The 26666-nt window shown below is 39.2% G+C and overlaps 1 protein-coding gene across 3 annotated transcripts; it reads left to right on the top strand.

Annotated features, from left to right (window-relative positions):
- Positions 1-10549: 10549 nt before the first annotated feature.
- Positions 10550-24777, top strand: Dazl (deleted in azoospermia-like). 3 transcript variants are annotated; one of them, NM_010021.5, is made up of 11 exons: positions 10550-10763; positions 14932-15078; positions 15465-15556; positions 16008-16059; positions 16352-16415; positions 16503-16642; positions 17848-17919; positions 19124-19174; positions 19819-19932; positions 20944-21042; positions 22859-24777. In NM_010021.5, the coding sequence occupies exons 1-11, from the start codon at positions 10761-10763 to the stop codon at positions 22919-22921; spliced, it is 897 nt and encodes a 298-aa protein (NP_034151.3). In that variant the 5' UTR covers positions 10550-10760; the 3' UTR covers positions 22922-24777. The 3 variants fall into 3 exon arrangements, with proteins under 3 accessions (NP_034151.3, NP_001264792.1, XP_006523646.1); XM_006523583.4 differs by lacking the exon at positions 10550-10763 and adding an exon at positions 11002-11349 and having other exon boundaries at positions 22859-24776; NM_001277863.1 differs by lacking the exon at positions 19124-19174.
- Positions 24778-26666: the final 1889 nt, after the last annotated feature.

Genomic DNA, 26666 nt, shown 5'->3' with positions numbered 1-26666 from the left:
ATTTGTCTTGAGCCTACATAACCTATGGTCATGGAGGGGCTTGGGAAGTTGCTGATGGCCACAAATCTATGGAGGGCTGAGGCCTCATGTCAGGAGCCTACTGTCCAGGAGTGTGGCAAAACGCCTTCCATCCCTTCAAGGTCACCAGGGTTCCTAACGCTTGCTCAACCAGGAACTAGGCTGCCTTTCACAGTCCTACAGTCAGTGTACAAGAGGCTGACTATGGAAACCCAGTGATCTGAGTTCAAATTCCTAGCACCCATGCAAAAGCCTGGCACGAGCACAAATGCCTAAGCCCAGAGTGGGACAGCACAGTGAGAAGATCCAGCTTGCAGGCCAAGCAGCCTCGCTGAAATAGCAAACCTAAAATAGACCCTGCCTCAAAAAACTAAGGTGGCCCATGCCAGAGGTGTGTGTACATACATGTATGCAAATGCCACAGTGCACACACACACAAATGATGATGGTGATGATGAGGATAAAGAGGATGATGATAATGATGATGATGATAACAGCTATTATCATTGAGGATAACATAAATGAATCCAAGGGGCCCCTGGCACAGGCAAGCAGCGCCTGTTACTTGTAACAAGTCAGTCACTTTTCAGAGTGGTATTATGTCTAAATATGCTTTGTGAGTCCACTCTGGCCATCATGCAAGCTTGGTTCAGACTGAAAGCAAAAAGCAGGCATCTTGCTGAGAAAACTAAGCGTTGAGTGAATAAACACCCATGCAGGTATCAGGTGCACACAATGCTGTGTGCCATTCCTGGAAACGAAGACTTCTAATTTGCTTCTTCCCTCCTTTTTGAGACTTTGTGGGTACCTACTAAGTACATTTTGTTTCTACATTCATTTTTTTAAACTTTTAATTATATGCATGTGTGTCTGAGTGGGCACATGTGCACCTGACTGTGGGTGCCCTTGGAGGCTGGGGTGTCAGATCTCCTGAAGTCACAGGCAGTTGTGGGCAACCTGACGTGTGTGCTGGGAACCAAACTCAGTTCCTCCGAAAAAGCAGTGCACACTCTTAGCCTCTGAGCCACCTCTCCAGCCCCAACTACCCAATAAATTTTAATGAGTTTCCTTCCTGAGTAAGTCAGCCAAAACTTCTGGGCCAACTAAATGCTTTACTGAAATGGGTGATGAGCAGGGTCAGCCAAAGTACTTTATGAGAAGAAAACTCACAGCTGAAACATTCACAGCTCTTTGGATCATGTAACCTCACGTTCCCTTCTGGTTTCCAAACTCCACTAGAATCCACCTATGATTTCACAAAGCCTAGCTCAATGGCTGTTTGGTAAGGTGTGTTAAGGAAGGACCCTCTCTACCTGTCTGTTACATTGTGACGTAGTCAAGGACTATGTGCTGGGCAGAGAGATGATCCAGAGATGAAATAATTCAGCGGAAACAGAAGCCTGAAAACACCCTGCAGGAGCATAAATCTAACTCTCAGGGCTCCTAGGGAGATAGGAAGAGATGGAGCTAGTTCCACAGTGCGTGGACTTGTGTCTGAACCAATTACCCTTCCACCTCCAAGTGAAGTGTCCCCTCTACTCATTTTATATCCCAAGTCCTGCTTGTTCCCCTTTAACCTCTGGGAACCTGCAGAGTAGTTTATGCACTCAACATTTAGTTTCCTACTCGGATTGTCCAAATATGGATGTCAGTCTGAAGCAAGCTGAGTTGCCTTGAAAGATTTGTCTAGAAATATAACTTTCAAAAGTGATTGGCGTGCCTCACTTGAAAGTATAACTAATATGGCATCCGATTTAACCATACTGATTAAGACAAGAAGCCAATTAACAATATATAAAATGTATGTAGAGATTCGGGATAGCCATAGCAAAAACTATGGCTACAGATGCATGAAGTTCCTGAGTGCCTACACCAGGGTAAATTTTCTGTTCAAAGTTCTAGGCTTTTAGAACACAGAACTGGCAGAGCCTTTAAGAGTACCTGAGTTCAAACCCTCATGGGAGGAGAGAACTGATTCATGCAAGTTGTCCTCTGATCTCCACATGCATGCCATCTCTTGTACACGTGCACACATGTGCTTGCGCACACGCGCGCGCGCACACACACACAAACACACACACACATGCACACACACACACAAATATAAGAGTCTCTGAGATAGCACATGAGGAAGGAAACACCTGGGCTCTGGCTGCTGTCCACAGACTGGTATATAGCACACAACATCTACAATGGAGAGAACACCCAGGCCCAGCCAGAAGGTGAGCCAGAGCAGGAGCTGCAAGCCCAAGACAAGTACCTTGCAAATGAGTCCACCTGCATCACAGACGAGACAGTACATTAGTTGACCGGGTAACTGATTGCACTCAGTGGCCCATGCTGGGGGCACTGTGCCTGGCCTGCTGCACCAGCTACTACACCTGGCAGCCTGACCCTTGATGCAAATACCAAGCATGGTGTTTGTAAACTGTTCTGTTGTCTTTGTACACACCTACTCCCATGACCTGCACAGAAACACTGCCCAAAGCAGCAATACTGGATGCCTGGTTTACAGTGGGGAGAAGTGTATGGACTCTGCCCGATGACTTCAGGAGAGCAGCACCCAGAGCAGATCCCCTGATGGCCCACAGATCTTAAAGGACCAGGAGTACTGCGGCAACACTTTGGGTTTGCTTTGTGGGACAGTGGTGTCTAGAAGGCATTGGGTTTAATACTAATTATTTTTTAAGCAGCATGAACCAAGGATTTATTTAGCTCATTATAGATATTGAGATGTCTATTTCTATGATCTAGGAGCAATAGGCTGTGGAGGTCTGACTGGGCAGAAGCCAATGTTACTTGTACATTTAAGTATATGGCTACATTATACTATTCAAAAGCCAACCAGAAGCTACTGATGACTAAAATTATTTTTAATTTATTAATCAATTAAATAAAATTAATTTCAATTAAATTAATAATTTAATATTAAAATATTTCCAACATTTACACATCTAATAAAAATTATAAAATTAAAGTGTCAGCCTTATTTCTTCTGTTAATAGTCCCTGCCAGAGAAGGAAGCAATATAGACATTTGCTTCTGAGCTTATATGAATTATGCTACTAACCTTGCCACATTGAAATGCTCACTGCCAATTTTTTACCTTAACAATTGTTTTCCATGGTTTAAATAAGGTTTTTTGTAAGATTCAAGAAAATATTACCAACCTTGGGATAATAATGCTCCCCCTAAGAGCCATGGAGCATCTAACAAAAACTTCAGTGCTAAGCCTGAGAAACGTTCTCTCAAGTTTCCAGTCAGGGGAAGCCAAGACACCTCTAAGACAATACAGGCCATTGGGATTGCCTTGGTTGCTCCCAGATTTGAAGATAAGGCCCTGCTGCTGAAGACATGATGCGCTTTGGACACAGGACCTGGAGCGTTTGAGCTCATCTCTGACAAGCGGCTCTCATTGTCAGAAGGCACCGAGCAAGCCAAGCATGTGGTAGTCCTATCTAACTGTAAAGCCCAGAAACCACAGCCATGGCTGCACCAGCAACATTTCCACAGTGGTGAAATACTGGCCCCTTTATCTCCAGGGTTACGGAAGGGTTAATGATGTAAATGCCTCAGAGGAGATGGGAAGCCCCAGACAGGAAAGTTGAGAAGCTGATAGCATCTGAGCGCAGTTATGATCCTGGAAGCTCCTGATAAGAAGGTCAACATTTCAATCTGCACTGGCATTTACAAGTTCAAGATGCAGAGGAACGGACATACAGACGGAATCTCCCATGGCCAAAGTTCCCTTTCTGCCCTATAAAACCCTCTAAGTCTCCCCACTCCCATGGAGAGACCATTTCCTGTTCTGATGAATGACGACCTGCTTCCGTTGAGGTGGGCCCTTCGTTGTACTTTCATGTTGCCTCCTTCTGTCTCCACCTAACATTTGGTATTGAAAACCCAAGAGGGGTTTAGGGCTCCTGTGTCTCACTCCCCTAGTGGCCATTTCCCTCTCTCCTTCTCCATCTCCCTACCTTTCCTGATACCCGCCCACTGAGCATGTGGTTTACTCGGCTTACTTTAAACTGAACAGGTGCCTGTTGCAACTTGAAACCTCCGGGCCTTGGGGGCCTTTGACTACATAAGTGGTGCAAGCCCCATTCTGGGGTGTTATTGACATGCCACATACATGGGGCTTGGGTTCTTTGTATAATCTGTTCTCCAGTCTCTCCATCTATCCAGAACAAAGGCTCTTGGCTGTTTGTTTACTAGAGCATACCTACTACTACATATTGGTAAGGTAAGCCTTGGCCAGTGTCAGGAGGGCCCCCAGACCAAGGCCTTCTCCAGAACTCCAGGGCTTCCTTGGCTATTTGAACCTGATGTCCACAGGCCAGGGACACCATCTTCTGCAATTCATGCTTGTTCCTCCAGTTGCTGCCTGAACCCAGGTGACAACTTGGAAAATGACTGTACTCTTCCTTTTTCATTGACCTTCTGAGATGGGTTCTAAATTGTCTATGCCCAAGAACACCCTTTGGTGTACCTGAAATCAAACTTCAAATTTTTAGGTCTATCCAGTTTCAGCACCCCCTAATTCTTATGTAGCTCTCGGTTCAGATCTGGCCCCAGTATCACTTAGGCAACAGCCATACCTGACCTGAACTGAATATTTTCCGTTTCTAAATCCTCACTGGCTTAAAGGACTTCATCAGACGAACTAGCAAGTGCTGAGATTCCCACCTCACATCTCCTTTCATCTCCACTCCTGACCTTCGCTTTGTTCCTTCACCTCTGCATAACAGCTCAAACTTCCAACCCCACTCCTAAGCTCTCTGTGCTATTAGTCTGCTAGTGAGCCTGCACCCTATTCAACTGTCCCCACACTCTGCCTAACCATTCCCCGTAGACACACTGATGACTCTTACCTCTCTTTGACACATAATGGGCAACTGAGGTCTGAGACCTCCCTCCCTGGCTTAATCCTGCCCAGAACAAAAAAAAAAAAAAAAAAATCGGTTCTGGTTCATATGGTTACTGATGTTCTTTAATCATTCCAGGTGTGGCACAATAAAATGCCATCTGCTATGGCACCGAACAGGAGCTGCTAAGGTAAAAGCAACGGCATCAGGAGCAGAGGACTCCTAAGTACTAAGTGACTTTGGCAAACGGCCCTGTGCTGTTGGAGTTCACTGAGCGGCCATCCGGGAGATGCGGTTTGGCCCTCCCATTTCAGACCCAAGCATGCCTGTGTCACAGTAACTGGTCTTGGGACAGGCTGGCCTCCTGACTGTGACAAGAAAGAGAATGAAACACCCCAAGAGGTAAAGGTGCTGTGCCCTGAAAGATAGTTAATCAGTGAGCTAGATCCAGCTTAAGCTATTGTTACTTATCTCATCATACAGGGATGTCTTTAGGAAAACCAATACCATAAAAAGGACACAAAGGTAAAAGCTAGCCCCTGACTCTGTGTCAGGGAGCAGCACCATTGGCTCCTCCAGCTGTGCTGGTAACATTGCTTACTGAAATTCTGAAAGGTCCTCTCAACCTGGGGACAAACCTTTGAGTTTTTAAAAGCACCTCATTTCCTTTCCCCTTTCTCTTATTTCTCCTGCAGCCCTGGGAGAGATCTCACACTGGGAGTCTGGCAACGCTAACAGCAGCATATGAACTCCTTCTTTTCCTTGATCTAAGACCATGGAGTTCCTTCCTCCATTTCTTGTTTTGCTATCTTGGGCCTTCCTGTCAAGGCCGTAGGTACAGTCTCCCATGTCCACGCTAACCCAAAGAAAGTATCCCTTTTTAAAGGAAAGGGTATAATAGTCCACATTTAATCTGTGAGATATGTGAACCCCACAGGGACTTATGTCCTGAATATAGCAAAAATGGAGACATCCATAAAACTTCCAATCTCACTGATCCCACAGGGTATGACGGCATCTCTTTTAGATTAGACTAAGGAAGTAACATCAGACAATAACCAAGGTGGGTTTTCTCATTTTAATGGTTTGTGGGTTTTTTGTTTGTTTGTTTGTTTGTCTTTCCCCGAGACAGGGTTTCTCTGTGTAGCCCTGGGTGTCCTGGAACTCACTCTGTAGACCAGACTGGCCTCGAACTGCCTGCCTCTGCCTCCCCAGTGCTGGGATTAAAGCTGTGCACCACTACTCACTGCCTGGCTAATGGTTTGTGACTCACAGGTTAAACTGCCAAATTGCAAGACAAGCTGCCACAGTGAGGGTCTACTACAGCAGGCTCTACCAGGTATGAACACCTGCTATTTCTACCTAGTTTCTCCAGGCTCATTTTACTCCAAGATAGAGCCCCTCCCCTGTCTTCAATATGCCTGAGTGCCCCTCCCATGTATCTGATTTTGTTTCTGCATGATCTATGGCTTTGTCAGGGTTTCCATTCCTGCACAAAACATTACAACCGAGAAGCAAGTTGGGGAGGAAAGGGTTTATTCAGCTTACACTTCCACACTTCTGTTCATCACCAAAGGAAGTCAGGACTGGAACTCAAGCAGGTCAGGAAGCAGGAGCTGATGCAGAGGCCATGGAGGGATGTTACTTACTGGCTTGCTTCCCCTGGCTTACTCAGCCTGCTCTCTTATAGAACCAAGACTACCAGCCCAGAGATGGTCCCACCCACAAGGGAACCTCCCCACTTGATCACTAATGAGAAAATGCCTTACAGCTGGATCTCGTGGAGGCATTTCCCCAACTGAAGCTCCTTTCTCTGTGATAACTCCAGCCTATGTCAAGTTGACACACAAAACCAGCCAGTACAATCTAGATCTAGCAATATATCTCTAGAGAACCCTGTTATATTTCCTTTTCACTATGAAAATTATAGAAAACATAATCTCAACAAATAACAACATTCAAAATTTTTAAATGTATCTTATTGTATAGTCTGTCTGACTACATGTGATTATAGTTTGCATACCATATACTTAGCACCAAGTAGACTTATAAGTGCTCAAAATTTTAAGAAACAAAATAATGGTTAAGTGGGAGCACTTGAGCATGTGTGTACATACACACACACACACACACACACACACACACAATAATATAATTAAAATATGTAGACATGTAAGTTAAACAAAGAGAGATGGATCCTGAATGTTTATTTGGGACAATTAACATGTGTTTTAAAATTTTAATTTATATATACTTTTATTTTTTGGTTTTTCGAGACAGGGTTTCTCTGTGTGGTCCTGGCTGTCCTGGAACTCACTGTGTAGACCAGGCTGGCCTTGAACTCAGAAATCCACCTGCCTCTGCCTCCAGTGCTGGGATTAAAGGTGTGCACCACCAAGCCCCGCTTATATACACTTTTAAAAGGGGACTAAGAAGAGGGAGCTCTATCTATATGACCATCTCACTGCTAAAAAGCCCTCGTGCACAGTGAGTAAAACTTTTTCAGTGGGGAAAATAAGCTTGATTCTTTGGCACAGGAAAGGAACTTTCTGAATAGAACACTGATACCACAGTCATGAAGACCAAAAATTAATGAGACTTCATTAAGGTGAGAACCTGCTTACAGCAAAGGGCAGCATCCTTTAGGCAAATCAGCAGCCTACAACATAGGTTAATATCTAGAATGTATAAAGAACGGAACTACCTAAACACGAAGAAACAAAACTCAACTAAAAAATGAGATCTAGAATTAATCAGAGTATTCTCAAAAGAGGAAACACAAACGTCTATGAAGCACTATTAATTCGCCTATTAAGAAAAACGAAGTTTGCAGGTAAATCGAAGGAACTATAAAACTTATCCCGTGTGAGGCAACCCAGACTTCAAAAAAAAAATCACATATTTTCTCTTATATATAGATATTAGCTTTTATATGCTTTACGAATTTTTTGATAAGTTTCCTACAATCCAGATAACCACACAGGTTAAGTACTTAGTAAGTCCATGGTGGAGAATGTGATCGTGCAGGAAAGGGGGAATATGGTGTATTGTGATGGAGAGATAAAGGGGAAATGGAATAAGAGAACTAAACTGGGAGGGAGCCAGGAGAGCAGGAGGTAAAATGGGGATCACAATGTTTCTCTGTGTGGCCACAACGGCTGACTTACAGGAGGCTAACAGAAGGAACCTGAAAACCAGCCAGTTTAAACTGGGAGGGGAGTTTACTAATAAAATCATCCTGAGGCCTTTGAATTATTTAAGAGGGAACATATTTATTAGCTTTCTATTTAAAGTGTATGGTTTTTTTTAAGACTTTATTTATTATTTATTTTATATGTAAGTACACTGTAGCTGTCTTCAGACACACCAGGAGAGGGAGTCAGATGTCATTAAGGATGGTTGTAAGCCACCATGTGGTTGCTGGGATTTGAACTCAGAACCTTCGGAAGAGCAGTCAGTGCTCTTAACTGCTGAGCCATCTCTCCAGCCCCGATTAAAGCAGTAAAAGAGCGGAGAGTGCTGGGCCCTCAGGCAGAGGCAAGTGGGTCTCTGTAAGTTCGAGGCCAGCCTGGTCTACAGAGAGAATTCCAGGACTACACAGAGCAAGCCTGTCTTGAAAGACCAAAGACAAGAGTCAGAAAAATAAAATGTTCATACAATCCAAACAGGCCATTCCTATTCACCGTAAATGCTTTATAATCTTTTGGAATGTGTGTGTGTGTGTGTTAGAGAGAGAGAGAGAGACAGATAGACAGAGAGACAGAGAGACAAAGAGACAGAGAGACAGAGACAGAGAGAGTGTGCGGGGAATTAAAGCCAGGACATCCTTCCCACACATGCTAGGCAGGCGCTCTGCCCTGTGTGGCACCCTCTGCACAGTCCTCTCTTCTTTTTATGTTGAGACAGTGTCATTAAACTGTCAGGGCAGCCTTGAACTTTTAGTTTCCTTTGCCTCAGCCTCTCCTCCTAAGCAGCTGGGATTAGGAGACTGCTGTCTCTAGACCCCACTTCCAGGAGGATTTTCTTTGAAAAGTCCTTTTCTGAGAGGACCCCTATTGTCTCTGCAGATTGGCCTTTGTTTCGTTTTTCAAGCGTTTAAACGCCTTGCCTAAGAATCTTTTGCAGGGAAGGGGATAGTGAACTGGGAAAACCTGGCTCTTCCTTTCGAGATTCCAGTAACAAACATGTCATAACTATAAACGCCAAACTTGGAGAGCGCAGGAATGGAAGGTCAAACACCAATGAGAGTTAGATGGTTTTGGGTTTGCTCTAGTCTGCACGGTGCTCCCCGTCCCCTCACGTCCGTGCTTTTCCTCAGGATGATGCCTTGCCAGAACACCGGTGTGCTGCAAGGTGCTCAGCTCCAAATCGGGCTGCACCGCTTCAGCTTTCCCCATCCAGCCAACGCAGGAAGGCCTGGAGCTACAGAGTTTAGAGCCATCTCTCCGCTGCTCATTAACCAACCATTCCAGCTGTCTGTAGTGGGTTTTTTTCTTCTCTACACTAAAATGAGGACAGTCCAGGCCCTTTGTTAGACTGTTCACACCACCATGTAGCCACCTACCGAAGGCCAGTGGAGAATCGGATCTTCACCGCTGTAGTTTCGAGCTTAATTTTAGTTTCAGAATTTTGGAATTTCCCCCCTTTCAAATAGGTGCAATCTACCCTTATTTGTTTTATTTTTATTTATTATTTTAATACTATTTTCTCCATCATTGCTGCATGGTTAGTGGCAATCTTAAGCTGTTTTGCCAGCTTTAAAAAAAAAAAAAGCTGTAATACTTATCATCTGTACAAAAGGTAGTCAGGACGGTATAAGTACTAGGTGGTTCTGCCGTAAGGTTATCTCCACCAAGCACCCTACAGCTCGGCTCTGCTGTAGGTAGGTAGGCCCCGTTTCTCTGGCCTTGAGAATGTTCTAGAATTCTCTCAGCTGGCCTAGCTTGTTTCTGTAAAGCCTACAAGAGAAACGCTCACACTGCAACCTAAATTCCACGAAGGGAGGGATATTCTCTCGTGTGGTCTGGTCACTGCTGTGTCCTTTGTACCGGATAATTCGGGCATTTATTTGAAGGGGCGGGGGGGGGGGAGAAAAAAAACGGAAGAAAAAAACTAAGTCCTGATGGCTGACGGGCCGGCCCGTGAGGCATGAGGTGCGCCTTCCACATGCACCCGGACTCAACCTTCTCAATGTGGCTGAAAAAGAGGGTGAAGGGGCCCGGCCAGGCAAGGCCTGCTCTCTAGTCGTGCCGCCCGTTATTAATTTCTATTTCTGCGGGCATTTTGTAAATTTTAAATTCGGCCGCCAAGCTTTGCTGACGGGATAACGCCATGCCTTCGAGGTGCCATTTTTGAGGTAATGACTTGAATAAATGCTTTCCTGACAGAACTCTGAGCACCGTCCTGCCCAGGACTTATTTCACAGGGGCTTCGGACACGGTCCTGGGGGGGCTAGGGAGTGGCAGGAGTCGGTCCATCTGTCTGTCAGTGAGGCTCGGGCCTGCTCGGCAGCCGAGACCCTTACGTAGATGTCGCGCATGCTCCATGCGCACCCCTCACGCACTCCGTGGGCGACGTGGGTCCCCTGGCCCCCCTTGCGAGGCCCTAGCGCTGCCGCCTATTGGCTGTAGCACGTCACGAGGCCAGCCACGCACAGTCATCCCCCCGGGGCGCGCAGCCCACGCCTCAGTGACTCGGCGACCCTCAGCACGCTCGCTTCGGGACTCCGCTGTCTCCGTGGCCGTGGGCTCTCTTTCCACCACCGCCTCGGCTTTTTTTTGCCCGTTGGCCGGCTAGGCAGCCACCTCACGTAGCTGCCCCGTCGCGTGGCTTCTGCTCCACCTTCGAGGTTTTACCACCCGAACTCTGGCCGCCATCATGGTGAGTCGAGGGCAGGCCCCGGGGTGGCAGTGCAAGACCAGCCGGAGGCCGCGATTCCTTACGCGGAGGTTTAAAAATCGGCCTTTTCTGGTGTAGCACAGAGAAGTGGGGAGAGGGCATAAAGAGGGTCCTTTCATATTTCCGGTTCTGGGTTCCTCCCCCACCGGACAGCCCCCAGGGTGAGGCCTGGAGGACAAGAGTGGCGGCCTTGCTGCCTTTGCGGCCTACACCAGCACTGAGGGGTTGCGGGGAGATGGCGGGCAGCCCTGGGGACCTCGGGCAGCCCCGGGGTGGGCCACGTGCACGGCCTGGGCGTCACGTGACGGCTCTTTCCCGCCTTTGGGCCGCGGTGCCCGTAGGAGCAGGCCTTAGGCGAGGCCTGCCGCGGCCCAGCCCCCACCCCGCGGCCCAGCTCCTCCGCACGAGCGCCCGGGCTTCCGGGTCGGAGCGCCGCAGCGCGGGCGCCTCCGCCAGGTGGCGCCTAGGCTGGCCGCGCCGGGTCCTGCGGCCTGGCGGCTTGGCCGCGGCGTGGAAAGGACCCGGAGGGCGTGGTTATCGGGAGGCTGAGGGCGGGCCCTGTCGCCTGGTGACTGTGGGTGGGGTGGAGGCGGCTTTGCGGGAGCTTGGCTTGCGTGGGCTGGGGGAGGAGCCAGAGGCCTGAGCCGGGCGGGGGTCGGGGAAAGCGGGACCGGACAGCTCTGCTGTAATCGCCGCTGCCGCCGCCAGCAGACTGACTGAGGCGTTGCCAGGCTAGCTTGGGCTACTGAAAACAAACGTTGATAGCCATTTAATCACAAATCCGTTAGATGTTGCATGTTCGTTTAAAATTTTTTTCCATTTTAGAGGTAAAGGAAGAAATTTATACTACTTATGACCGATGTTAACTTAAGTTGGAATTCAAATTAAGCATTTATAATGTGAAATAGGTACTTGTCTATCACAATAATTTAAATCGCACAATATTGGACCGTTTTCTCACTACATTAGGGTTAAACATTTGATAACTGCAGATTTTTATCTATTGGCCAGTATTTGTAGCATACATGGGAATTTGCTTAGCATAGTGATTTAATTACATTTCAAAAATGTGAATCCTGAAATCTTTAATAACTATTCTCAGCTTCTAGCTATATTTGATATGTGGATTTTCCAATACAATGAAGTATGGTACTGTACAAAATAGGCAAATTTTTGTGTGCTGGCTCATTGCTGGTATTCTAATATTTCTCATAGCTAATTCAGAGGTATAATTAAATATGTCTTAAATTTAATACAGTTTGTTTTCAGTATGCTATTATAGTCCATTGATGAGTAAGATACTTTCCCACCAGGGTCAGTAGTGGGCATTTAGGTGTGTGGAAATTTACAATTATTGGGGACAGCAGGGGGCCATATGGAGCCCTTTAGAAGTTCAGGTCAACTCTGGCAACATAAGACGTCATTTAAAATAAATAATTGTACTCAAGAAGTAGAGGCATGAGTTTGAAGCCAGCCTGGTCTACATAGCAAGTTTTCAGGACAGCCAGAGTTACATAATAAGATCCTATCTCTTAAGTATAAAATTATACTTTCTTAAACATCAACCTGACTTACAAGTATTTGGTTGTAGAGTGGTTTTGGTCATATTTAAAAAGTAACTAAAGCATCTATCAGTTGTGGGTGTTTTACTTATTAAGCATACAGTAGGAATTAGGTCTTATTAAAATGGATTCTTTGCTTTCTTGGTTTTGAGTGCCACCTACTGGATAAGGACTAGGATATGGTGTGCCTTCTTTAATACATAATACACTATTATTTTGAGACCGATTTAATATTTACTCTGATGAAGCAGGTAGTTTAAGCCCAAATCAAGCATCCTATAATATTTAATGCTTTATTTTCCTCCTTATTAAACTTTTCTCAAACGTCCATTTTACTTTTTTATAAAGAATACAATTAGAAGACATTTGAGATTTTTTTTTTCCTTAATTTTTAAGGCAGGAAATCAAGATCTTGAACAATGGAAAGCAAATTCTTCCCAACAGTTATTTTCCTCTTCAGTTCTAGAAGTACCATAACAGGATTTTTCATCACATCCCTATACAGGTTATGGTCCTAGTAACACATTGTTTGGGAATCATTTGTTATGGAAATATCCCTGGCTTCCTACCAGATGCCAGAAATTTACCTCACTGTTGACATCCAGAAATGTTCCTAGACATAAGTACCCCTGCAGTACTGAGAGTCAGTGCATTATAACTTATATTCTGGTTAACTGGTAAAATATTACACTTCTAAGTTGAAATGCATCCATGTATTGTGGTACAGACATCAGTAAAAAGGATTATCGAATAAAAATATATCCTAAGGTCATCAATACAAGAAGAGTAAATTGAGAAATGGAGTCCTAAAAAAATTACAGAACTATTGTTTTATGTTTTGAGTTTATTTTTGAATAAGAAATTGAGTAGAGATGGGTAGATTTTCTATTAGTAAATCAAATCTAGTCAGGTTCTAAATAGTCCAAGATGCATAGCATATGTAGTATTGCATTTAGGATTAAACTTAAATCGTAACATAGTAAAAGAAGGAAAAATTTAATAATTTTGCTGCCTGCCATTTCATTGTCATGAAATATCACAAAGGGGATTTACTGTTTAAAGAAATAAGGTAGTTCTCAAGTAGGAATATAAAATAGCAAATAAGGACTTAAGCAGATAAAAGCAAAAAAGGTCAAAAAAGTAAAGTATTGGACAGTTTTTCATTTCTAAAATTTGTATGAAGTTAATCTTTTAAAAACAAATTGACATTTTTAGCTTCTTGACAATGTATACATACATGTAAACAAGTTACATATACTAGCTTTCCCTTAGTGTTCAGTATTCATTGTCAGTTTCATAAGTGGATTTTTCAGTGGGTATGACATAATAATAGTTTACTAAAATTCCATCCAGTTAATAAAGTCAGCCAAGATAGTAAAATTTGGAGGGAAAAACTTTTTTAACTCCATTGAAAATAAATTTAAATACAGGATACTTAACTCTTAATAGCATACTACTTTATAAAACGAGTTCGCCAGTTTTAGTCATTCTCAAAGTAATCTGCCAGAGATGCACTCTGGCAAACATGCTGCTTATAACTTACAGACATAAATCTAGGTATTTTGATTTAAGTTCATTTTTTTGTGCTTTGTTATATTGCCTCTTCTGTACACACACTTATTTCCAATAAGTTCTTCTTTAGGAAAATCATGTTAATCAATTAAGAATCTACTGTATGAATTGCCAGTGGAGCTTGTATGGTGTTAGTCAAGAAACAAAAAGCTATTTCAGAACATGCTTTAAACACAATAGTATTAGGGAATAGGAAACTGATGTGTCAGTAATTTCTCATAATTCATTTACTTCTAAATGTGATTGACTAATCACATTAACATGGGCATGTTAAGGTTATAGAATTTATATTAATTTAATAATAGAAAGGCAAGGAAAAATGTAAGAGTTTAATACTTTTTTTTGTTTGGGGTATTGAACAGCTGTGTTGTTTACTTTGGGTTCTTACTATGCTTTTGATTTAAGACACTCAGTAAAATGGAAATTTAGTAGTAGTTCCACAATGGTTTTAGTCTTCACAGATCAGAACTTTTCACCAAGTTCATCAAATAAAATCTTTTCATAAACTGTAAAGTTGGCATTTTTTCACAATATAGTGTAAAAGGTGACATGAATGGGGCAGAGAGATGAATCAGTTGTTAACAGCACTTTTGCTACTCTTATAGAGGACCCTTATGATAGTTCACAGTTGTAATTTCAGTTCCAGGAGATCCAGCTCCCTCTGGCTTCTGTAGGCACTAGCACACACATGGTGCACATACATACAAGCAGACAAAAAACTTACACATGTTTTAAAAATGTGTTGTCTTAGTGTTCTGTTGCTGTGAAAAGATACCATAACCATAGTGGGGTTTGCTTTCAGTTTCAGAGGTAACAGTAAGAAGGATATTTCTGAAAGTACTACCTTTTTAATTTCTATGCCAGTTCTCTAATTGCTTTAAGTCCTGAAGCTAAACTACACTATTGCTAGCTAATTTAGGTGAAATACAAACGAAGTGTTTTACATAATTTGTCATGTTTATATATACATGTGTGTGCATATATATATTTTAAATTGTCTATTCTCCAAATTTCAGTCTGCCACAACTTCTGAGGCTCCAAATTCAGCTGTCTCCAGGGAGGCCAGCACTCAGTCTTCATCAGCAACCACAAGTCAAGGATATGTTTTGCCAGAAGGCAAAATCATGCCAAACACCGTTTTTGTTGGAGGAATTGATGTTAGGGTATTGTATTCATATTTCATTCAAACTTTAAATGAAATTCTGAAGCCACAATTTCATGTTGGTGTTGGGGTGGGAAGAGGTGGGAGGAGTGCTTGAGCCCAGGAGTTTCAAGAGGAGCTTGGGCAACATAGTTGAGAACTAGCTCAATAAATTTAAATATTTAAAGTGTTATGGACATTGGGAGCTGATGTGTAGACCTAAAAGGATTTTCTGCTCCAAATTTTATGCAGGTTTGGTTTTAATACATAGAAATTAAAAATACACTCAGCAAAATGGAATAGTTTGCAAATACTAGGGATTGACTTTAACATAATCAAATATCTTTTTTACAATTGGAAGTTTTGAATGCTTAATTTTTACTCTTGAAATTTAATTCTTTTCCATAGATGGATGAAACCGAAATCAGGAGTTTCTTTGCCAGATATGGCTCAGTAAAAGAAGTGAAGATAATCACTGATCGAACTGGTGTGTCGAAGGGGTATGTAAACATAGGTGATGTAAGCTACTGTTTATAGAACTAAGTATGCCAGAGAGATGCCAGACAAGACTTAAAATGAGCATGCAAACTACTGAAATTGTTGCCTTTAATAATTTATGGACAAAGGAATTTTTTTTTAAAATAAGTTCTTTTGCTAGTACTTGTATTTCAGTATTTTCTATTTTGCACAAATGGATTATTAAATAGTTATTTCTTGGCACATTCCACACTATCTTAAATTGTAGCTGTCTTGCCTTAAGTAATAAACATTTTTTAATGAATGTTAATATTACTACATTCTGACATTACTAAGAAAACAGCAGTGGTATTATAGAGGATCTGTTCTCTGTGTTTCAGTATTTTTATCACAATATATTGATCTTTCATTATCATTTTCTGTTAATATAGGATTTACTATGGTTATGATTTTATATTTCATTTGTTTTTCTAGCTATGGATTTGTCTCATTTTATAATGACGTGGATGTGCAGAAGATAGTAGAAGTAAGTAACAGTCTTTGGTAAAACTCTTCTTTAGCAATGCTTTCGTGTTGAGTAAGTCCTGGATATTCAATCTTACATAAAATACAGAGAAAATAGGCTTCCTTTCTGTTTAAGATCAAACTGTAATTTTATGTAACTTGTCAGAACATGCTTGCTTGGAGGCCTCTAGCTTTATCAGATTAGAAAAGGGATTTGATGCATTGTGACACTTTGGTTAAAGTAAGGCTGAGCACAATAGTGTTTGCCAAACTCTTGGAAATGAAAGATTAAAATTATCGTGTGTTATTTTTAGTCACAGATAAATTTCCATGGTAAAAAGCTGAAACTGGGCCCTGCAATCAGGAAACAAAATTTATGTGAGTAAAACCAGAAGTTTTCTTGATGAATCTGCCTAGGTTTTCAGAGAACGCAATGTAACTTTTGTTCTTTGTACTTTTTTAAAGGTACTTATCATGTGCAGCCACGTCCTTTGATTTTTAATCCTCCTCCTCCACCACAGTTCCAGAGTGTTTGGAGTAGTCCAAATGCTGAGACTTACATGCAGCCTCCAACCATGATGAATCCTATCACTCAGTATGTTCAGGTAAAAGCTGCCTGTATTTTTATTCTTATATTCAATAGTCTTTTTAAGCTCTGAAATTTATGCACAGTTGGGATGTTAAGTGATAACACACTCCATTCTTTATTGGAATACTTCAAGTATTAGGATTTTGTTATTACTGTCATTCTTAGCGCTGTTTATGCTAAGCTGAAATCACTTCTCTGTAGTTTATAAGCCATTATCCTAGAACCTTGGTAGCCACATTAAGATACATAAAAAAATAGAGAAGGACTATTTTTCTTTTTTGTAAAAAAGTTTTTAAATTTGAAAATGTTTTTAAGTATTAGAAAACAGTTTTGTAAGTTCTCTTAGTTGATGCCTTCCCAAAGCCCATCACTTAATCTATGTTGTACTTGCAGTGCTTTCCAAATGCTTCCTCATGTAAGTTGTTGACATCTGGGTTTATTTCGGTTCTAGAATTGATAGGGTATTTTTAAAAAATATATAAATCATAATTTGTCTGAAATTGGTTGACACTTAAATTTTCATGCTTGCTATGCATATTGGTACATTTTACTTTTTCAATTTGAGAGACTTTTGCCAGAAAAGAAAACTAGTAAAATCTTATATATTTATATGTGTGGAATATAGACAGTATCTTATCTTACTTTTCTGGCTGTTAGTATGACTTAGAAGAAAATCCCTATTTATTCCTAACTGATACAAGGTGTGCATGTGACCTACTTGCTTTTATTCAATAAATACAAGTATAGGAAACACTGATTTATCCTTTTTTCTAGTTTCAGATTGTAATCCCCTTAACTTTTAGAAATTAAATACAGAAGAAAATCATAAATACCAGAGGAATTTTAGAGATTATCTGCTAATGTTGCTGTTAATAATAATACTGTGCAAAAGTGTTTTTATAAAGAAACAAGATACACTAATTTAACTCCACTACTAGAACTAGATAATCAATGTACGATGACCTCCTAAGGGAGTTATTGGCTTGGAAAAAGGCAGACATTAACATTGTCTTTTCTTCCTGCCTGCCTAATAGGTTATCATTTGACAAGAAATACTTTTTTATAAAACCAGTCATTTATTTGGCACCTATATTTCTAGTTAAAGTATTGCTACTATATATGTGTATATATAAAAAGAAAAAATACGTATTTTTGTTTTATTGTGAATTGATTTACTTTCTCAAATATATAATTCTTTTTTTCTGTGTACTTTATTCTTAGGCATATCCTCCTTATCCAAGTTCACCAGTTCAGGTCATCACTGGATATCAGCTGCCTGTTTATAACTACCAGGTATTTTTTCTTTTATTGAAATTTTTTTTCTCACACATCCTGATTATGGTTTCCCCTTCTTGTAGTCCTCCCAACCCCCCACTTCCATCCCATTCTCACCTCCTTATAAACAGGTTTCTAAGGTGTCTTAGTGCTCTATTGCTGTGAAGAAACACAATGGCCACAGCAATTCTTATAAAAGAAAGCACTTAATTGGGCTTGCTTACACTACTATGTAAGGGATAATAAAATCAAAACAAAAACTAATGCATCAGAATTAAACAAAACAAATGGAAGGAAAAAAGCCCAAGAGAAGGTACAAAAATTAGAGATTCATTCACAAACTCATAAATCTCATAAAAATACTAAATTGGAAGCCATAATGTCTGCCTATGCATAGAACCTAGTGCATGTTTGTGCAGGCCCCGTGTATGCTGCATCCATCCCTGTGAATTCATGTGAGCTCTGATCATGTTGATTTAGAAGGACTTGTTTTCTTGGTGTCCTCCATCCCCTCCAATTCTTACACACTATCTGCTTCTTCTTCCCCAGGGTTCCCTGAGCCCTAAAGGGAGGGATTTTAATTATCAGATAACTTAGGGGAAAGAAAAATAATTTGGGATATTAGTATAGTCTGTATTTATATAAAATTGCCACATAGTATCGATTTAAAATAAAAGGAAAGTAGAAGTAATCTATAATTCAGGCATCAATATTATTTTGATAAAGAAAAGTTTTGTTCAGACTGTTTACAAAGATTCAGTATTTTTTGTTATTATTTCAGCATGCATTCTTTCACTGCTTTCAAATACCTGAAAAATCCAGGCTGATTTTTATAAATTTTTATAGGGTAGGTTAAAATAAAAATATTACCCAGTTCTTAAGAGCATCCAGAGTCTGATAGTGTTTAATTGTGATGGATGCTGTGAAATAGTAGTCCCATAAATTTCTTCCAATAGATGTGACCATATTTATGACCCATGGCTATAGCTAGTGATAATTTCCAAAAGCCACTGTCTTATTATTTTCCTAAATGCTAACTTCTGAGAAAATGTGAGGTTTATATATAGAAGAAATGAGAAGTACACAGATATCAGAAGCATAAACGTATCTACCTTTAGTTCTGTTTTAAAAGAAATTGAGTCAGCACGAGTACTTTCACATTGTCTTATTGCCTCTTTCATGAAAACGTGTGATTAAGTAATCTTTGTTTCCTTTTCTTAAGATGCCACCGCAGTGGCCTGCTGGAGAGCAGAGGAGTTATGTTATACCTCCGGTAAAATGAATTAGCTGAGCATACTCTTATTAGACTTACAGTGTTTTCTTTGCCATATTGTATACATTTATATTTTAATTGCATTTTATAGTACATATTTTACTTTCTTGTTACCTCGATTACATACACACATGAGAGAGAAACTGCTTTTTTTTCCACATTATTTTTGTATGCCCAGGCTTAGTGGCTGCTTCATGTATTTGGTTACTTGTTGGCATGATATATAATCCACAAAAAGTAGTTTTAATATTAGATTCAGAATTAGCATTGGTTCTTCCTAGAATCTGCCTCTAACTGTGCTATTTAGAGAAAATGTATAGGAGCAAGACAATTTTACCATTAATAATACTTTATAAAAGGAATAAAGGAAGCTACTAACTGTAAACACCAAAGCTTTTGTTAACTTTCATGAAGATTGGATATTTTAAAAACAATCAAGAAAATTCTCCCATACTCTGTTACTGTATATTATACTTTTCTTAGAATCCTGATTCTGATAGTGTTGGCAGAGGACATTTAAAAATAAGACTTACTTTTAGCCTTTCAGTTTAAAATCGTTTTTTAAATAGCTTAACATTTTGAAAAACAGATGACTTAAAATGTATGGTTCTCTTTACTTATACTTTTTCATCATTTTAATATAGGCTTATACAACTGTTAACTACCACTGCAGTGAAGTTGATCCAGGAGCTGATATTTTGCCCAATGAATGTTCAGTTCATGATGCTGCTCCAGCTTCTGGAAATGGCCCGCAAAAGGCAAACATCTAATTTTGTTTACTGATTTTTATATTTTTATTTATGTTTATTACTAATGGTTCTTTGATAAGTAGATCTGTTTACCCAAATTTAAAAATGAAAGTCAACCTGCAATGCTTAGGAAACTTATTAACTCTGCAATTAATGTACAAAATAATGACACTCCAAACTTTGAGTGGTTTTGATTCCCTTCTCTTATCTTCTTTTTTGATTATGTTTTTTCTTATGTATTGTCATTTAGTATGATTTAGCAGAATCCAGTGACCAGGTTTCTACAATTAGTGTGAATTTATAGTTTTTATTTAGCTAAATAGTAATACATATCATTTGTGGTATTCTACAACACTGGCTTTTTAAAAATGATTATTTTGTATTGAACATATTCTCACTTCCAAATTCTAATTCATATGGTTGAATTAAGGTGTTGATAGGCTGGGAATGTGTATAATGGAAAATTTCATTGGACACATTTCTCATCTGTGTTAGTGAAAAACAAAAAAAAAAACAAAACTACTGAACAATAAGGTAATATATCACCTGATTTGATCCACAGTTCCACATTCTTAAAATTTGAAAAATAAGGTGGTATAGTGATGTACAACTTTAGAGAGGTAGAAAAATAAGTTCAAAATCAGCCTTGGCTACATAGCAAATTTGAGGCAAGCCCAGGGTTACTTAAGTCTGTTTCCAAAAAACGAATCAGCTTCACACATATACATACATAAATACATACATACATACATACAATGTGTGAATGTAGATTAAAGTAGCTTATACAATTATAACATTTCATTCTGAATACTTTTTTTCTTTGAAACATTAAAGCTGACTTCTGTAATAGAATAAATTCAGCTTTTTAAAAAACCAGTGTTCTTAGGAGAAATAATAAAAAAATCACAAGAGTTCAACATTATGAAAGAATTTCCTAAAAATAGTGGGATATGCTTAGCATACTTTCAAAAAGTCATTTGCAGTTAATAAAATTATTGTCTTTAAATTTTAAATTTGTAGAAGTCTGTGGACCGAAGCATACAGACAGTGGTCTCTTGTCTGTTTAACCCTGAGAACAGACTGAGAAACTCTCTTGTTACTCAAGATGACTACTTCAAGGTAGGAAAAGAATAGTATGTATAGTAAAGGGGGGGCGTGTTAACATTGAAAAATTACTTTTTCCTATAGTGTACATATTTTCTAAACCAGTTGTTTGAAGTGTTTATTATAATCATGGTGATTTGAGTTTTACCCAGTAATGTGTTTGATGTGATGTAAATCTTAAAGTAAATAATTTGTCTTTAGGGAAAAAAAAAAAAAAAAAAACTTGAGAAGTTAAACGGGTCATAAGCCATTGGGCACATGGCTTAGTGAATAAAGCACTTACTGAGCAAATGTGAATTTGAACATAGAATCACATAAATGTCAGGTGGGTTTAGTACCCTTAGAATTCCAGTCTTCAGGAGGCAAAGACAGGATCCTAAGCAAACTATGTAGCCATATCAGTAATCTCTGGGTGCAATGAAAAAAGGTAGAAAGCAATCAGAAAGACTCCAGATGTTGACCTCAGGCCTACACAAGTAATATAAAGGGTTTGTGAGAGTTGACAGATAAGAAAATAATAACTTTTGACCACATGGTAAAAGAGAAATTTGAAAACAGAATGTAATTTATAGTTCTTGGACTAAAGAGAACAAAAGAACTGCTTGGTTAACATATTTTGAGCATTGAATCTAGAGCTCATCCATTTGGCTAGGCTGACTGACCTATGTGCTATAGCAATTTGCCTGTCTCTGCCTCACTCCTGAGGACTATGACATAGTATACCTCAATTACCTCAATTTTATAGAGCACTAGGGATCTGAATCATGTCTTCATGCTTGCACACCAGGTAATTTACCGATGAGTCTCTTCTAGCCACATAAAAATCACTCTTTCATATACAACAGAATCTGGTCCACAGGAAAAGGGCCTGATTAAGCTAGTTGTGTAGAAAAGAATATTATATTTTATTAACCCCATTTCCCTTTTTAAGGATTCATTTTCCTATAACTACATCTCAGTAAATAATAGTGTAAAAGAAAATAATTTGTCTATATCAGACTTCTGTCTGTGTCTATGAATCTTTAATCCTTGAATTTACCTGATTATATGTAGATATTTTAAATTGTAATTCCCCTCAAAGTAGTAAAAATTTTCATGTTAGGTAGTAATATGAGAAAGATTTAAAGTATGCAGAAAGCTCTTCAATGTATATGCAAACACATTTTATATAAGATTTGGGCAACCCTCTAAGGTTATATCCATGGGGGAGAGGATTCCTAGAACCAGTCCTCTTGAGAAAACATTTTCAATTTTCTTAACCTTTACTTCATATGGAATGAAATATCTTTATAGGTTAAAGATGAGCCTTAAATATACAAGATTTAGTTTTTAATCAAAAATAAGGATTTCAGATTAAAATAGGATACTGTTCTCAGTATGGTTTCTGTCAGATGAAGTTGTTAATCAAGACAATACTAGAGATTTTTGTTGTGTGAAGAGGGTTTTGGTGTGTTCTCATGCCTCCCCTCTCAGTATGTACTGATCCTTATTTGTGTGTATGTCTGCATTACCTATGTGTCTGATGCCCACAGGCACCAGATGAGGATGTTAATAGTTTCTGAGCTAAACCGTGGGTGCTGGAAATCCAGCCCATATTCTCTGTGAGAATAAGTGTTCTTAGCCACCAGAGGGATTCCTTATTAGGTTCATCATTTAATAGACCCTAACCAGTTGGTGCATTTATTGTTGCAGAGTTCTACAAGATTATCTCCTCTTCCTCATTTATTATATTTAAAGTTAAAACAACACATTGGTTGTCTCATAATCCTAGGCCAGTTGTGGTAATATGGAATTTTCAATGATTTAAAATGACTGTTTCTGTCTTTTCTAGGATAAAAGAGTACATCACTTCAGAAGAAGTCGGGCAGTGCTTAAATCTGATCATCTCTGCTAACTCATCTCAGGGGGTTGTTGGTTTTGAATATTAAAAGAAACTGAAAAGTTTTCAATACTATAGAAAATTTGACAAATCACTCAGACTTTCTATAAAAGTTATATTAGATTGCATAGTTTTATGTTAAACTTGTTAGATGTTTATATAGAAACTGGTTTTGTGTTCATCATATAGTTGAAAGAAAAGATAATTGCAAGTAAAAAAAAAAGATAAAAAATAATTTTCAAATAATTGAAAAATAGTTGAAAGGAATAACTTTTAAGATTTACCGTAAGGACTTTTAGTTGAAATTGGCATTTTAAGAGTTCAAAAACAAGTACTAATTTTCAAGAAAAGAATTTTATAAACCTATTTTGAAAGGTCAGGATTTTGATAGTTTGACTATAAGAATTTCACTTCTCAACAGGTACCTGAACAGTACAATATTAACGATATTGTACTTTATATTTATTATTTGTCTAAACATTTGCCACAAAAGCAGAATTTTTAGAACTGCATTTTTAATCAATGGAACTCAATATATAGTTAGCTTTATTGAAGTCTTCCTTATCTAAACCCAGGAAAACAGATTCTCAACAGTCCAATCAGTGGGTCTTAACATTTATACAAAATATTTTACCCTTTATCTAGAATCCACACATATACATATATCCTATTTATTTGGTTGGGATGGTAATTAGGATATCTAAAATTCTAGGTATAATTTTGTTTAAAGAATCCAAGACAAACTAAATTTCACTAGGTGTATAAGCTATTCTTAGTGAGTTAATACTCTTTTTTTTTTTTTCTTAAAATGCTAAACTCAATGGCTGTCTTAAAATTGTGCAAAATACTGGTATTAAAGAGTGCTGAAAATTTTTTATGTCACTTAAAAGTTAATCAGAGTATCTGAAAAATTGTTTTTATAAAAACATTCAAAATATTAGTTGTTACAGAGTAAATACATTTTTAGTTTTGTTAGTCTATTGTATTTCCCTTTGTAAAGTAAAATATGTCCAAAACAGTCAAAGTAGGCAATTTGACATTTCTAAACCACAAAATGTGTTTCATAAATGTATCCCAAGAATGTGCTAAAGTGAATCTGTTTTTAGACTAGATGGACATGAGATCATTGGACATTATGCATTGTGACAGCAGAGAACCTTTGTACCCACAGTCTTTTGCAGTCTTAATCCTATTCTGTCAGGATTGCTCCCTGGTATAAAGTAGACAAGTAACAGTTAACAAGCAGCTCAGGGGCTAAGCCTTAGGAATATAGCACTGGAACAGCACCTTGCTACCTAAAACAATTGGCTGAACATCAATCTGACCTGCCAGGGACATGAGTTTTAAAATGCCTTGTTGATCTATCTTGTATTAGTCCTTTCCTTCAAACATGGATTCCACTTACTCTTACTTAGTGGAACTAATGGGTCATATCACAACTGTCCCTAATGATCTTTAACTCTTAATCTTATTCTGCATCTAAAGTCAAAATTCTTTTATGTCACCAAGTCAGTATATACCAGAAAACTAAGAAGTGTCCTGAAATTTAATTCTTTTTAGATTTTGTCCCCTTACTTCAGTGTATTTGTAGTGTATGTCCTTACATGTACCATTCTGTGACTAAATATCCAACTTACTATGAATGATAACCTAAATTCTGAGGCACAAATGTAATTGTTGCTGTATGACTTTAAAGAAAAGTAAGGGAATAAACTTTTGTCTGCTGTTTTGTTGGAGTCAAGTATTTAAGAGAAGGGAGAAAGAGACAAGTACTGAGCCTTTCAAAATGGAAGATTAATTTTAAACTTAAAAGTATGTTCCTATTACCTATTTCCTTGTATACACGAATAAAACCTTTTTTTCAAAAGCATCACTGACTTACTGTCCTGTCTCTAGAAATGATAGTAAACTTTGGTGAACAATGTGTGACAATGTGTAAGTCCTTGTGATTGAAATTGTAAATATGCTGCATTTGTTAAGCAGGACATTAGTTTATAAAAAGCATCTTGAGACATTCTACAAAAAGTATGCATGTGTACATACTTATATATACACATTTTAGTATATATGTACCTGTCTCAGTTTGTTGTGAAGAGGCACTGTGACCAAGGCAACTCTTTTTTTGTTTGTTTGTTTGTTTTTATTTTTCAAGACAGGGTTTCTCTGTGTAGCCCTGGCTGTCCTGGAACTCACTTTGTAGACCAGGCTGGCCTCGAACTCAGAAATCCGCCTGCCTCTGCCTCCCAAGTGCTGGGATTAAAAGCATGCACCACCACCACCAGACCCAAGCCCAAGGCAACTCTTAAGAGAAAGCATTTCGTTGACCTTATTTACCTTTTTAGAGGCTCAAGTCCATTATTGTGGTAGGGAGCATGGTGTCTTGCAGGCATGGTACTGGAGAAGTAGCTTTGATACTTCAAAAGCCCACACCCAGTGATAGATACTTCCTTCATACATAATCCTGTTCAAATAGTACATCAATTAGTGACCAGACATTCAAATATATGAACCTATAGGGTCCATTCTTAGGCAGTCGTTGTACACATACCTTTTTATGAGAACACTGGAGCTGAAAATAGTTGAGATTTCATTGCAGCATGAACAATAGTGCCCGTTGGGAATGCTGGAGTACATAACCGACTTTAGTCACTTGAACAGAGTCCTCATTTTAGATGTTCTTAAATGCTTTGTGCCCATATTGTTATCTTTGTCCTTTTTGTCGGTTTGCAGATACCCTATAGATTCATGTTGGCTTTTGCTTCAAATAAGAGTGCTGTGATCAATCACTTACATAATTTAGTTTTCACGTATATTATAGAAGACTATTCTCTAAGCCAAATGGTCACCATCTTTGGAAGTTTGGTGAGACAAAAGATCAGAACATCTGGTCTTGTTAACTATTGACATTCCATCATAGAAGAAGGGGATTGGGAAGGCCACAGGACCCTTACCTGAGTATCCAGCCAAATCTCCCAACCTGTAGTGTGCAATTCTAACTTAATTGCATGCAGCCCCCGCATCTCTTAAGAGGAACTGTAGTATGACATCTTAGAAGGACTAATGAAGGGGGATCTACCTATAGAGTAATTGGAAAGTCATCACCTTTGCTGGGAACAGCACTTTCAGGGTACCTGCAGTAAGGCCATATCCATGTTCCTGTCCATGACCCCTCACTAATTGCTCTGTAAATCATAATAAACTCATTGCTTTCCCAGGTTGAAAAGAATGTTTCCAAGATAATTTTCCCCAGTATCTGCGATGAAATGTATACTTACTACTCTGGAATTTTGAAGTTTTTTAAAAGTATGTCCGGAAAAGAAATACTTGGTATCATCTCCATTTCTAGTCCTAGTACTTTTGAGTTTTGTAAAGGAAGTCTTGTAATGGTGGTTTCTGGTGCAAGAAACATACCCTGTGCCCATTTATTGGTGACCCAAATAATTATGTTGTAGCCAGATCTCCCAGAGAAACCTAAAACTTGCACCTGTTCTCAGCCTTACTCCAGGGAAGAGAAAATAGTTACCTAACCTGGAAGTTGAGCTTCTTCTGGGTACATGGTTTATGCCCTCTTTTCTGTTAGTGACTTTACATAACCTGAAGACCCCAAAACCCTCTATCTTCTGACAAGCCATAGACCCTTGAGAGCTTGTTAGAAACAGTTCTTTGGAAGCTGTTTTAAGGTAACATATTTTTTCCCCTCCAATGAACATTAGGAAGATTAAAAGTATCAGCCAGAAAATTACCAGGTAACTTCAGTATG

This window comes from Mus musculus, chromosome 17 (assembly GCF_000001635.26).
Source record: "Mus musculus strain C57BL/6J chromosome 17, GRCm38.p6 C57BL/6J".
Classification (NCBI taxonomy): Eukaryota; Metazoa; Chordata; class Mammalia; order Rodentia; family Muridae; genus Mus; species Mus musculus.
This window is presented reverse-complemented; position numbering and strand designations above follow the sequence as displayed.

Bases quoted from the DNA above. Each gene is read 5' to 3' on its own strand.
- Dazl (XM_006523583.4), top strand. From the start codon at position 11,017: ATGGCGGGCAGCCCTGGGGACCTCGGGCAGCCCCGGGGTGGGCCACGT. The intron at 15,079-15,464 runs GTATTGTATTCA...TCTTTTCCATAG, and splicing joins TTGGAGGAATTGATGTTAGG to ATGGATGAAACCGAAATCAG. The intron at 16,643-17,847 runs GTAAAAGCTGCC...CTTTATTCTTAG, and splicing joins CTATCACTCAGTATGTTCAG to GCATATCCTCCTTATCCAAG.